Source organism: Nycticebus coucang, chromosome 6 (assembly GCF_027406575.1).
Source record: "Nycticebus coucang isolate mNycCou1 chromosome 6, mNycCou1.pri, whole genome shotgun sequence".
Classification (NCBI taxonomy): domain Eukaryota; kingdom Metazoa; phylum Chordata; class Mammalia; order Primates; family Lorisidae; genus Nycticebus; species Nycticebus coucang.
The window spans coordinates 241,589-256,117 of NC_069785.1; the positions used below are offsets into that span (position 1 = coordinate 241,589).

General features: G+C 44.0%; 1 gene segment (V, D, J or C); it reads left to right on the forward strand.

Annotated features, from left to right (window-relative positions):
• The window catches only part of LOC128587709 (immunoglobulin heavy variable 3-23-like), a 37,066-nt gene extending 23,548 nt beyond the window's left edge, over positions 1 to 13,518 (forward strand). The window contains 1 exon segment of the V gene segment in view: positions 13,154 to 13,518. Coding sequence covers positions 13,154 to 13,518 — 365 coding nt within the window.
• The last annotated feature ends 1,011 nt before the right edge of the window (positions 13,519 to 14,529 follow it).

Below are 14,529 nucleotides of genomic sequence, written 5' to 3' on the forward strand. Positions count from 1 at the left end.
CCTAAACATATATGTGTGTGTGTGTATAAACATATTTAGTTTTTGAGATTGGAATATACAGACATACACATGGAAGAATATAATTTTGGACCATCATTTCTCACTATTAATAAATTATTAGTTAAATTAAGTCACATAATAAAATGGAAGCTGTGTGTGTTCTGTGGAGAAATTCACCTTCGTTATTTCACGTGTGTATGTGTGCATCAGTGCTGTGTGTGTCTCTGTGTACGTGCATTTGGCTGGAGGTTTTCTGAAATTCCCGGATCTGTGATTCACACATCTGTCATGGGGTAGAGCCCTACTGACATTGTGACTTCGATATTAATTTTTCTTAGCTGGCAGGTTTGCTATTGAGATTCCAGTTATACCAGTTCTCACTCTCCAGGTTGATGTACCGCTCCTTCTCTTTGCATTTTATGTTTGCAATTCTTCAGACCTATTTGCAGGGTCATGGGTTCTTTTTGAAGGTGAAACCACTGCGTTTATGACCCTGTGAAAGGCTTGATTATTTCTTACTCCAGTACTTTTTATTACTTTGAGCATTTCTATTTGAATATTTCTTAATATCGTCATATCCCTGCTAAGATTACCTATCTGGTCCTGTATTCTGACTATGTTTGCTTTTATATATGCGTATTTTAAGATACTATTTACAGTAACTTTACAATTCCTGTTTAATCACAAATTTCTACTATCTGTGTAATTCAGGAACTCATTTTGATCATTTTCATTATGCCTTTTTACATGAGTCTTGACTGATGCATGTAGCTACACAGTGTAAGTGTCATTGCTGGGTGCTAATCTGTAGCATTCTGAACCCCAATTGATTCAGCCTCTTTGGGGTGGGTGTTCAGGATTTGTGGTGTTTAAGGTTACTTTCTGTCTTAGACTGTCTGGATCAGGCCTACCCATGGTTCAGAAGTCAGCTTGGACCCTGAGTCTTACTGAGCATGTGACCTACCGTGAGACTCTCTGAGAGCCCATTGGGGGTGTGCACCACAGTGCAGACTGAAGCTGATGACATGAAAATTAAGCTTAAGTCTATTCTGGGTCACCTCAATTGCTATTAAACCTGTTCACAGGCTACAGGGTCTGCTACATCCATTTGAAGATGGCAGCTACGCTCTGATCGGTACATCGGTAGGACATTCCCTCTGCCCCTGGTCTAAGCAACCACTGGAGACAAGGTTAAGGTGAGATGAGGTGTGGGGCTCCATCCTTCTCCTCTCTCCTCAGGAGAACCTGGTGTCTGGCTATGTCCCTCTCACAAACGCACAAATGCCAGGTCTCTGCTTTCTTGCAGAATTCCCCACACTTTGGAATGAGAGTCCTGTGTTTGCTGCAAGCTGAAACACCCGGGTAGGAGTGGAGAGCCCCTCACCCTTCTACGTGGCTCTGGGTCCCCTGGATTTGATCTTTGCTGGTGACCTCTTTTTTCTAGTCTCCTCTCTCAGCTTCACAACTCCTCTCAGAGGGGTCCTCGCATTTCTCTGCTGTCTCTTCCAGTGGTCCACAATTGTTCTCTGCCCTCCTCAGCCTGACCCCCTACTCTTCAGTGGAGAGTCTGACAATGGTGTCTCTACTTAGCCATCTAGGTGGTGTCTCAGTGTAAATTTTTAAATTTGTAATGATATACTTTGTTTTCCCTCTAAGCTAGACATGTCGGGTTTGATAGTCACTTGACTTCTTATTTTATGTACATTCCCTCCTATACATGACACATCCTGTCCTTTCTAGGCATTGACTGTGGAAGTTGTTGTGAAGTTGCTCAGTCTGCATGTCCCATATTTGGTGCAGTGGCTGCTCATGTTGAAGGTTCTCTCTGGCATGAGCACAGACTTTGGACTCCTCCAGGATGGTCTATTGGTGTTTCCTGCCAGGCTTTGTATTTACCTTATGTTTTCCTGGAAACAGTGTATTTTATCTCTCCCAGGCACATTCTAATTTTAAATTTACCTGCCAGTTGTTGATATGGTGGGAAGGCATTGCATGAGAGGGCAGTCTTTGACCTTGACACTGACACAATTTTTTAGGCCGGAATTGTAACCCTTGGTCTGCAATGAGCTCTCCCATGTTACTGTCCCTCCTGCAGAGGTGATGCCAATCTGCATGTGTTTCCCTCTTCAACTATTGTAAAGTGTCTTTTTGATTTTCCACAAACCTTCTTTGCCATGGCCCAAGTATGTCTCCTTCAATCTTCTTGGCTGGTACATTTTCCTGTTGCTTAAAGCTTGTGATCTGAGTGATGAGAGAGAAACTATAGTTCTGAATGTAACCCTCATCAGGACCACTGCCCCACCAGTTTGCTGGCATTGCTCAAGTGTCCCTAAGATTTCAGGTTTGTCATTCCTCATACAACATCCTTGCTTTGAAGTTTAATTCCTTAGTTCTGAGTTTGTGATGGGGAAAATAGGCCTGGATGCATTTCAGAAATATGAATAAATTTTCCCTCATGCTAACATCCGTGAGGAAGAATTTTGTCATATGTCCCCAACACTGTAGCAAAAGGCTTCAAGGGAAATAAAATAGCAGCACCACAACTCGGTAACCCCTAGGACATTCTAAGGATCCAACCCTGACTATGCTCAGGTTCACAGGATCCAGTACCTGCTTCTATAAACAGCCCTATCCAGTCCTGTCCTATGTGCCTCCTGCTGGCTGCTTCCTAACATGGACCAATACTCTGGGCCTGCTTCTCCCTGGAAGTGCTGTTTCCCCCACAGATTCCACCTTTTCACTCCATACACCACTTCCATGTCTGAGGTATTGAACACATGGTGCTCATGTGCAGCTAGTCCCTTAGGCTATTGTTGGTGATGGCGATTACGGTGGAGATGTTCTTGTTCGTTACTGTGGAAAGAAAAATGCTCTTTTCTCTGCAGTCTCATCTTCCACTTGAGTAGCAGCTTTATCTATGAAACCAGCATACTGGGAATAATATGAATATCAGTCAGTACCATGATAAACATGCAAACTCGGTAAGTTTACAAACTGGAATGTCACTCGTTGTTAGTAACTGTACAAGCTTACTTGGTAAACACTACACCATGGCTGAGTTCACAGGGATTAATGCTGAATTAAGCAAATCAAAGAAATAAAAATATATATTCTGCTGGGATCCTTCCCTAGGGGCAGGGTCCATTAAGACCTGTGGATCTGTCAGTGACCAACTGAAGAAATATAAAGTTAGAAACGACAAGAAAGAAAAAGACAAGACACCCAGACTAGAATTTTCAAAGATGGAAGCTCAGGGGACCATCGCCTGCTTGTGGGGTTCCAGTGGTGGCCCCCAGTGTCAGTTCCACTCAGTTTTTTTGAAGACTATTTGTGCATTAGTCCAGAGGGTAAGCTGAGGAAGGGGACAATGACTCCAGCAGTTTCTCTTAGCGAGCTTATCAGCTTGTATTTTTTTCAATAATCATTAACTTTAAGGGTCTGAGCAGTCTTGATAAATCCAGACCCTGAGCCTAGTCTGGGAGCAGCCTTCTGTCTGAGGTCACACACACAGATTCCTAGTGAGATGTTAAACTCTGCTAGTTCACTGTGGAGTAAAACTCCACTGGTGTCAATCTCCTCTGAAGAATTGGTGGGAGAGAGAAATTTTCCTCTCATCACCACCATAGAGGGTCTTTCTCTGTGATAAGGGATATAATCCCTCCTACCAGTATTTCAAAGTTCCAGCTTTTTCCTTGATTTCTGCCCTTGCCGAATACAAATCTCCACAACGGGTATTTGCTTTGTCTGTTTACTGGGCAGTAAACGGCCTAGTTAATGTATCTTTCCAGGCCTTGCCACAGCATCTTCTGTGGCCATTAATTCTTCAGATTGTTCACAGATGTAGCAGGGGTGTTAGTAAACTGTATCCCTAGTACGTCGGAGTATTAGGAAAAGCAGGAAACTTTCTCACATAATAAATTTAGCAGCAGCTGCTTAAAGATAAACTAGCTGACTTTGTTCTGACTTACTCATCTTACTTTTTAATTTTTCCATTCTTCTGGGGGTGTTTTCCCTTGCCAATAATGGGGGCTCAAGTCCCCACTCTGCCTGTAATACTGCATGATTCCACTTTTATAAATTGTAGAAAATAGAAAATAATCAGCAGTGACATGAAATAGATCAGTATAAAGTATAAGAGAAGGAAAGGGGATTAAGAAGGCATTTCAAAAAAATAATAATAAGACAAAATGTGAATTGGCCTGTTCACTGTCTTATACATGGTGATGACTATCTCAACGTTTCTTAATAATCTTTAAATATGTGAACTTCACTGTATGTCAAAGGTTAATTGACATTAAGTAAACAAACAAATGGATGGATTCAGTAGGAAATAAGTGAAGAAAAGATGGACAATAACACATGAACCAGGAGACACTCCTGAAACCACATTGTGTGAACCCTGCTCCTCTGTGAACCCAGGATATCTGTGCCTTTAGGTAAACACTAGAATGCAGTAAAATCACTAATATTCTCATAACAAGAAGGGATTTTTGCAAACTACATGACTCATGACAAGCCCCAGCCTAGAGTTGTTACAAGAGGCATTCAGCTTCAGTGGTGAGAAGGATAGGCCCAGAAACCAAGCTCCCTCTAACCAGATGGTAGCTCGTAGACACATCATACAGTGCACCTGAAATTGTGGGTTTTATTCTACATGTGTCAATGAAAGCAATGTTGATATCTGTCACTCAGACTCATGTTTCAGGGTAAACCAGATGCCCTCATAAAAACTAAATTTTTCACAGTAGAATACTTCCGGACCTCCATCAACATCCCACTTCACACCTCCTATATACTGGGAGGACATGCAAATTGGTCCTCTTGCTGCTCATGAAACCGAGCCCAGCCATGACCATGCAGCTCTGGGAGAGGAGCCTCAGCCCCGGGACTCCCAGTTCTGCCCACTCGCTGATCAGGACTGAGCACTGTCAACCATGGAGTCTGGGCTGAGCTGGCTTCTCCTCGTTGCTCTATTACACGGACGTTCCTGGGAAACTGGAGACTTGGAGTGTGTGAGTGGATGTGAGAGAGAGAACGGAGGGTGTGTGTGGAGGTTTCTGACCAGGTGTCTCTGTGTTTGCAGGTATGCAGGGTGAGGTGCAGCTGGTGGAGCCTTGGGGAGGCTTGGTCCGGCCTGGAGCCGGAGAGTCCCTGAGACTCTCCTGTGCAGCCTTTTGATTCACCTTCAGCAGCTACTGGATGGACTGAATCTTCCATGCTCCAGGGAACGGGCTTGAGTGGGTCTCATACATCAGTGCAAATGGTGGTAGCACAAACTATGTGGACTCTGTGAAGGGCCGATTCACCATTTCCAGAGACAACAGCAAGAACACTCTGTATCTTCAAATGAGCAAGCAGTCTGAGGCCCAAGGATACAGCCGTGTATTACTGTGCAAGGGACACAGTGACTGGACAGCAGTCTCAGCCCAAACATGAACCTCCTGCGTGGTGCGGCCGCCAGTGGGCGCCCGGCACCTACAAAGCACAGACTCAGCCCAGGGCAGGTGCAGGTCGTGAATAAGAGCTGGTTTCCAGCCAGGGTCTGAGACTTACTCTCCGGATAACAGTTTCATCTGTTATAATCCTGTCCAAACAGTTGAAGACTCCAAACACAAAACGTTGTTTGGTCGGTTGGTAACGTAAGGACTCTCTCCCACATGCCCAAAAATCAGAAAATCACTTTAGTGGCCAAAATGACCCTAGAGTTGTCACCAGTAATAGAGTCCTGAGGAAGCTTGGGGAAAACCGATGTGTCCTCAGTCACATTCCAGGCACAGCGCTCAGTGGGATTTCCTGATTAGGAGCAGTGGGAGCTGGAACAGGGTCAGTACACTGGAAAGTCTGACGTTTAGAATCTGTCCTTCCCCTAATGTATAACTGCACATCTGACTCAGAACTGACCCAGTTGTCCTCTTTTCTGCTAATCCATATTTTCCTTTGTATCCAGGCTTAATTATCTCAATTCCCATTTCTCCATGTTTTTACTGAAAATAGTTGGGGAGGGTGAGTTCTATGTTTAAATCCCAGGGCTCAGGCCCTTTACCTGCAGCTCAGGTGGGGCTCAGGTTGTGACCCCCGAAGGACCTCAGAAAGGCTTATAAAACTTTCTCAAACCTTCAGCTTCCCTACTAACTAAATTCACAACCATATCACTCATCACATGACAGCCAATAATTTGAAACACCACATTTGGGGTGAAGAAAGTGATTTAATCAGAAAGCCATCAAACCAAGAAGATGGGGATAATTGTCCTAAAGAAACTTCTGAAAGTGGTGAGAACTTCAGGATCTTTCCTGTGTTAAGGGAAGAGGGGGACAGAAGGCATTGGTGTTAAGGGATGACTGACCACCACAGACATCTAGATGCCAGCAAGAGTCTGAGAAGGTTGTGACGTTCATTTCATTTCTGTCACCTGACTATGAGTGATGTGATCCAGTTTACAGTATTCCTATAGTGTTCACATGAGACACTCACTTGTGTGTAAACATCCTTATTTCATTGGGAATTAGTTTAAGGACTGGGTTATCATTATTTATTTTTAAAAAACGAATTATAATCTAGATTACTTGTATCATTAGCTGCTCTATGTGCAGATCTCAGAATAAAATTTAACTTGAAGAATGTGAGCACAGGGGTGAGATGAAAAATGCATCCAGTCAGGATAAGGCTCCCTGTACTGTTACCACTTCCCCATGGCCAGCAATTTTTCCCACCAACTTGTGGGTCCGGGGACAGAGAGACATCATCTCTCAACAGGCTACTCCCTGCTGTTAGGGGTCACCGGAGCAGACCATGGAACAAAAGCCTTTGACCTGGCTAGGAGAATACATTTCCGTGTCCCTTTAAGAGCAAGGGTCACAGGTGTCTCTTCTCTTGCTCTGACAGTTTCAGGCAGCCTTGGATAACTCTTAGTCATAACATATGAGTTTTGCCTGTATGAAGGTAACCATAACCAGAGAAGGAACAGTAACAGGGATAAATGGAAGAATGTCTCCTATGATTCATGGAATTCCACATGTAATAAGAATCCAGGAAAATAAATCTAGGAACCATACTCTCAAGGATCGCAGATTAAACCTGCCCGGGTGCTTTGAAGTCTCTTGAAGCCAAGTGGCCTGCTGTCTGATTGTATCAATATGGCCTGTGTGCTGTAGGAGGGCTGAACAGGAGTGTAGGAGGAGGTCAGTGACCACACAGACTTCCTGCCCTGCAGGAACAGTCCAGGGTAATGTGAGTGTCAAGTGTTACTTTAGCAAAAGAGTCTGATGCCTTTGTAGACAACAAGGGCAGAGAGTGTAAATAGTTTCTCCCACTCTATTAGCTGTTTTCTCTGTTGATTATTTCCTCAGCATGTAGAAGCTTTTTGATTTAATGAAGTCCCATTCATTTATTTTTTTTGGCTGTGATTTCCATTGAGATCTTCTTTACAAACTGTTTCCTGATGGAATATTTTCTACAAGCATATATTGGACTAACAGTGGTCCATGGGCCTGTTTAAGGAGTTCAATAGTTATTAATGGGTTAAAATAAAGAGGGTGGTTCTGAAAAAAACTGAAGTTTCAATCTCTAGAAAGGTGGGGGAATTTAGGGAGATAATTTAGCAAGTAGAAAGGGTATCTGTAGGCTTGTGGGTCCTTATCATTACTTTGCACAAGGGCCTGAGTAAGAGAGAATCATGGGGATGCAGAGTAGAGAGTTATCAGTGGATGGCACAGGTACTCTGATAAACTGGCTTTCCTATGATTAATGTGTAAGAGGCGACACAGGTACAACTCAACATAGCAGCAACCATAAGATCAGAGTGGCCCTGAACTGGCTGAGGCTAAGGCTCTCAACCCAGCCAGGGTTGGGATAGGTTAGGAAGGGGTCAGTAGACTGAGAGATTGTAAGTAAAGTGTTGTCTTTCCAGTGAAGTGAACATCCCCAAAGGACAAGTCAAGGAAATGGTGGTCATTTCCCCGTTACTTATCCTCTTCCTGACAGAGCAGCTAAGCTCCTCCTGGGCTCCTGAGCCCACAGTCTTCCTACTTCCAGAGATGGCAGGAGTCTGCTGGACATGCCTCGTAAACCTGAGTGTGCTGTTTCCACAGATTTAACCAGGAAGTTTAACTGAGGAGTGGGGACAAGAGCAGCACCTTAAATGGTCTCAGTTCCCAGGCACACTTGATCTTTAGGCCCTTGTTCTGTCCATGTCTGCAGGACGCCCAACCACTTGTCCAAAGAAGAGGTCCGGCCCTGACTGTGGAGGAGTGGTCCTGCTGGAAGCAGACTCATGAACAGAGGTCAGTACAGTGCCTGGAGTTGTAACACATTAGGCATTGGTAAATCTCCTCATGTGTTGGTTGGTTGTTGCACCAAGGCAGGAACCAGGAATGGCCTCCAATGTAATATTCTAAAGAGTCTCAAACTTAGCCTGCCTGTGGGAGCCACTCTAACCTACAGCAGGGTGACTGGCAGCATCTCACCCAAAGTCAAATAAGTTTCCTGACATACTTTTGCAATGTTTCTTTGTAAAGTGTGATTCATTTCTTCAATTTGCATCCACAGTGCAGTTTCAAGAGGAATGTAGTTCTCAGCTAATCTGTGAGCTTTGCATGCTTGTTGAGTATGTTAGATATGAAGGAAGGTCCATGATCGCTTTCAAGGGTATTGGCAGAGTAAAACTAACATGTTCACATTCACCCCAGGCACATTTTTCCTTAATTTCTCCTAGTCGGTGTTTCCACCGACATAAGGGGTTGTTAAATGTACTGTGAGATGAATTGGTTCTTTTTTTTCTTTTTTTTGTAGAGACAGAGTCTCACTGTACGGCCCTCGGTAGAGTGCCATGGCGTCACACGGCTCACAGCAACCTATAACTCTTAGGCTTACGCGATTCTCCTGCCTCAGCCTCCCAAGCAGCTGGGACCACAGGCACCCGCCACAACGCCCGGCTATTTTTTTTTGTTGTTGCAGTTTGGCCGGGGCTGGGTTTGAACCCGCCACCCTCTGAATATGGGGCTGGCGCCCTACTCACTGAGCCACAGGTGCCGCCCGATGAATTGGTTCTTATATCCATTTTTTTCTGTCCATGTGCAGAGGTAATGAGTAGCGTAAGTTGGTCATCTCTTGACACAACCACTACCCTGACCCAGAGAAAAAGCAGAGACTTCCCTGACTGATAAGTCTAATTTGGGAGCTGACCCTGTCCACATCAGAGCCTGCAGAGACCCCAAACATCACTCTATATTTCAGGTGCTGCCCCATGTGCAGGGAGCTCAGACTGTCCACTCTGCTGACAGTGACTCAGGTCTGACTGTGGGGCTGAGAATCAGGAGAGCTGAATTTTATTCTAAATATTAACCTGCCTCAGAGATGTAGGTGATGATTCCAACCCCTTTCCCCTGACATCTGTTTTATTTCCCCACTGCTGAATATATGAGGAGAGTAAAGTGGGGCCATATAGTTGCCTGAGTCTACCTCAAAATCTACTGAATTATCTGAAAAACAGACAAATTGGACAAAATTGGGTTTAACGTTCATACCAAAAGATGTATTTTGGAAATTTCAATGTTTTGAATGTTCCTGAACACCAGCAGTGTACTTCTCAGTTGACTTTGAAACATATCTATGTTACAATGTTTTATAATTATTCCTGTTTTCCTCTCTCCTTTTTGTCTTTGTAATTTGGTTTGCCTGACTTCCAATGACATTTTTTTAAAGCTCACTTGCAGGCTAAGCCAACAGCACTGCTGAGTGTGCAGAAGGCTCCTTCTATGCAGAGCACAGTGCTTCTGACTGTCATGAAACTCCATCAGATATTAATGTTTCCATCTATCAGCAGAGTCACTGTCAGATCCTGCGGTATTCCCACATTGTCATGTAGAGATTTTACTAAATATGCTCTTTTATTAGATAGCTCTAAGTGCTCTGTCATTCACAGTCATATTCAGATCATTTGTCTACTACGGCTATGGTGTTTTTCTCTGACGTATCTTGTATTTATGTTGATAACCACAAATGTTGAGTTGTAGAATTGATCTTGCCTTGTTAGTTTATTGGATGCATTTTCTGCCTGTAGTTTCTCATGTCCTTCCTTTGCTAGGCACTTAGTTTACAGCTTCTCCTGAACTTGCTCAGAGGTCCCTCTGCAGTCTGTATTTGCAGTGGCGACCAGGGTTGAATCTGCTCCTTCTGCGTCCATCAGAGACTTCAGATTCCCCAGTGACACCTTGTCTGTGTTCCCTGCTTGGCTTCATGTTCTCCCCTGTGCTCTCCTGCAGAGGCTCTCTCTGTTCCAACTATCCACATACACTCCAGTGTGAAACTCACCTGACAATTGTCAGTGTGTGGAAAGTCTTGGACTAATGTCAGAGTCTCTGACCTTCTCCTGAGCTGTCATTCTAAGCAGGCATCGGGACTCTGGGTCTGAGTGCTGCCTTCTGGGTGCTGCTGTCTCTGCTCCAGGTTTGCTTATCGTCCCAGTTTTCCTGCCCCTCCTCCTGAGCAGAGTGTTTCTCCCCAGTGTTTCTCTATCAGGGTCCTCAGCTTCCAGATTTGATGCCCTTCCCTGCAGACAAGACCTTTATTCCACTGGGATGTAGAGTGGGGGCGCTCTGATGAAAGCTTAGGTGGGGACCTCTGTGTCCCTGCCAGTTCCTATGCGGTCCACTGTACCACCAGGTTGCCATATTGATGATTTTATTGAAAATCAAATTTTTAATTTTTACTAAAATATGTGACTCAATATGCATTTCAGAATTGTGTGTTCTCTGTCTCTCTCCCACAGTGAATTTTACAAAAAGGGAGATTTTTGTGACTGTCCCTTTTCCAAAGGGAAGAGATAAGAGGATAGAAACCCCCTTGAGCATGTGACCCCAGAGAACTTCCCACCGTCAAGCCTTTACCACACTCAGCTTCCAGCAGGGAAAGACACATTCATAGCTTGATCCTCTCACAGCCTACACTGTGTGGCAGCCTCTGCCCCAGATCAAATAAGTTCCTGGCCTTGTTTATTCTTGCAAGAACATGTCTCTCCACACATGTCAGGTTTGTTGTTAGTTCTATAACTTTAATTATCTGAAGTATTAAGGAATGTTTTTCACATTGTAGCTCTACAGTTTTTGTTTGTTGTCAGTGTTTTTGTTTTAAGAATAAAAACAAGAAGCTACTTTTCACTTGTGTACAACTTCAAGATGAATGACATATTTACTAGCTAGACCCTGAAAATATAAGACTTACATAATGATCAACAGCTGTTGCGTGACCAGAGACGCAAACAAACAGCAGCTTTGCTGTGGGTGTAAGCTCACTCCTGTAATTATTAAATCAAGAAACAGACTATACACCATGGGGTGGCATATAGCAAAAGTTTTTATTCCAAGTTATAGTTTTATACTCTTTCAGTCACGTACACACTTAATCTATTATCTATTAGTTCCATCATCTTATCTTCTTTTTTACATATCTGTAATTTAACTTGAAAGAAAATATTTATCATATCAATGCAATCACTTGTGTAGTAAAACTCTTCTTCTAAACAGGGACTAATTTCCGAGCAGGTCACAAAGATGAAAGTAGCCACAGGGCAGCAGAGTTAATAGAAGAATATCTTTAAGCATTCACTCAGTTCACTCAGTATGAAGTAATGACTGTGTCCTTTCCTCAGGGCAGAGTACCTATAGACCTCTGACAATATGTTGTTAACATATATCAACCCTCTGGCCCGTATCTCTGGGGAAGGGCGGCATGCCCTTGGATCTCAGGCTTCATGGGGTGTACAGCTTCAGAGAAAAGGCCTAAGGAATTTTACAACTCCAAAAAAGCCTAACTCTGTGAGTAACCACGGGGGTCCAGATCTCTTAAGCCTCTGGAAGAAAAGCAAGTCATTTTAAACTCACACTGAATTTACTTTGTGTGCTTGATGTAAGATAAGTTTATTTCTAAATATTATCCTACAACAGCTTAATAAACAATAATTACATTAAATTTCTGTAGTGAAATACTACCCTCATTAGAATTCATGATTGTTTCGTACACTCCACGCTATGAATATATTTTCAAGTATAGGTGCTCAGTCAATAAGCAAAAGTAATAAGCAGAAAAAATATATTATTCCATTTATATGAATTCTACAAAATGAAAACTAATCTAAAGTACTATAAGAACAATATATATTTGCCTAGGGAATTATAAGAAGGAGGAAAAGGGAATGAAGGAAATATAGAAGAACAGAAGATAAGGTTGAAGGAATTGATTTGTTTACTATATTTATAATGATTATGGATATGCCAATATTCATAACTTATACACTTTAAATATATGCAGTTTAGTCTGTATGAATTATACCTCATTCAAGTAATTAAAAAAAATAATAAAATACTGAGACAGAAGAAGTGACAGACAAAAAAGTGTCCCAAATTCCTGTAAATTAAACTCCATCAATCCTAATACTCTCCATTTTGGGGTAAAGTCTCAAAGTGGCAAAATTACAAATGATCCCGTTACAGAATTATTCAAACCTAAATAGGCAGGCCCAACTCTGTCCTGGAGTAGGGTCAGGGGAGTCTACTGCTGAGGACTTCATGCTCAGATACCAAAAAAGTCACTCTGACCAGATGGGAAATACTGTGCACATCTCAGAGACTCAGGGTGAGTCTCACATTTGTAACACGGAAAAATCAGGGAAACTTACAACACATGATCCATGTCCACGTGTAAACAGAAAATACAATGATGAACGCTAAGATTTATCACATTACAATCTCATAATAAGAATTTATATTTTCACAAGAATTACCCTTCTCATATTCCTGCTCCAGCACACTCACGCCTGCTATGGCCCAGCCCTCCCTCAGCGTCCCACCCCAGACCTCTGATTTTGCAGAAGGACATGCAAATAGGGCCTCCCTCTTCTCATGAAAACCAGCCCAGCCCTGACCCTGCAGCTCTGGGAGAGGAGCTCCAGCCCCGGGACTCCCAGGTCTGCCCACTCGCTGCTCAGTACTGAACACAGACGACCCACCATGGAGTCTGGGCTGAGCTGGCTTCTCCTGGTTGCTCTCTTACAAGGTGATTCATGGAGATCTGGAGACTCGGAGTGTGTGAGTGGATGTAAGAGAGAGAACAGAGGGTGTGTGTGGAGGTGTCTGACCCGGTGTCTCTGTGTTTGCAGGTGTCCAATGTGAGGAAAAGCTGGTGGAGTCTGGGGGAGGCTTGGTCCGGCCTGGGGTCTCCCTCGAACTCTCCTGCGCAGCCTCTGGATTCACATTCAGCAGCTTTGGGATGAGCTGGGTCCGCCAGGCTGAAGGCAAGGGACTGGAATGGGTCTCAAGCATCAGTGGTTATGGTGGTAGCACATACTACCCAGACTCCGTGAAGGGCCGATTCACCATCTCCAGAGACAACGGCAAGAACACTTTGCATCTGCGAATGAGCAGCCTGAGGCCGGAGGACACGGCCGTGTATTTCTGTGCGAGGGACACAGCGAGAAGGCAGTGGGAGCCCAAACACAAACCTCCTGCGGAGCGTGGCCTCTAGGGGGCACCCGGGACACAGGCGAGGAGTCACCCAGGGCAGGTGAAGGGACTGGGGCTAGGGAGTGCTCAGCCCAGGTGTCTGCTCAGGGTGGTGGTTTCCTCTCTATGTGGCAGTTTCCTCTGGGGAACATCTCTGGATTTATGATTCTGTGTTTTGCTCCGACATTTCTGAATTGGATGTGTTTGAGCAAATAACCAAAACCTCACACCTGCACAAAAGTGAGAGGGAGAAGCTTTCAGTCGCTTTATCTGTCCCCAAATGGACATGAATTATCAACACTTTGAAGTCAGTAAATCTATAAAAAAATTTCTCTTGTATCCACAGTGCAGCACAGAACACAGAACTGAAGGTGCCTGTGGTGAGAAAGCAGGACAACACGACTCCTGGACCTCAGGGACAGAGGGAGGCACCTTCCTAAGTGAGAGGATGAAGACCCCACGGTGGTCAGTGTCTAAGCAACCAGCTCACAACGTCCAATGCAGTGGACAGACGCCAAGTTGGAGAGGCTCCACCAGTGTAGACTGAGGGTTTTGGGTCTGCCGGTGTTACACAAGCACAGCAAGGGAATATGGGCAGTTTAGTACCTCCCTTACCCAGATGTCTGCTGAGAGAAGGGACGTTTCTCAAGAATCCCAGCATGGCTGAACAGGCAGGAAAGGGGGCTTGCTCAAGGCTTTCATACTGCTTTGGTGGAGGGGTTGTTGAGGGTTCCCACTGACAGAGAAATATTTCTGGGATTAGAACCTCCACTGGCGTCTAAATGAGGGTGACCCCAGGAGGCCTTACTAAATTTTCCATGTCGGGGGGAATAGTATAGGATGAATGGATGCCCCTGAGGTGTCAGCACTGAGACATTGAAAAGTCGATTCTGACACTTATTTCACTCAGCAACTCTAAAAGAAAAGAAACAGTTAAATAAATGAAATCTGGGCGGAACTGGAGACCATTCTCCAACGTATCTCAAGAACATGAAAACAAAGACCACATGAACTCACTATTAAATTAAAACTA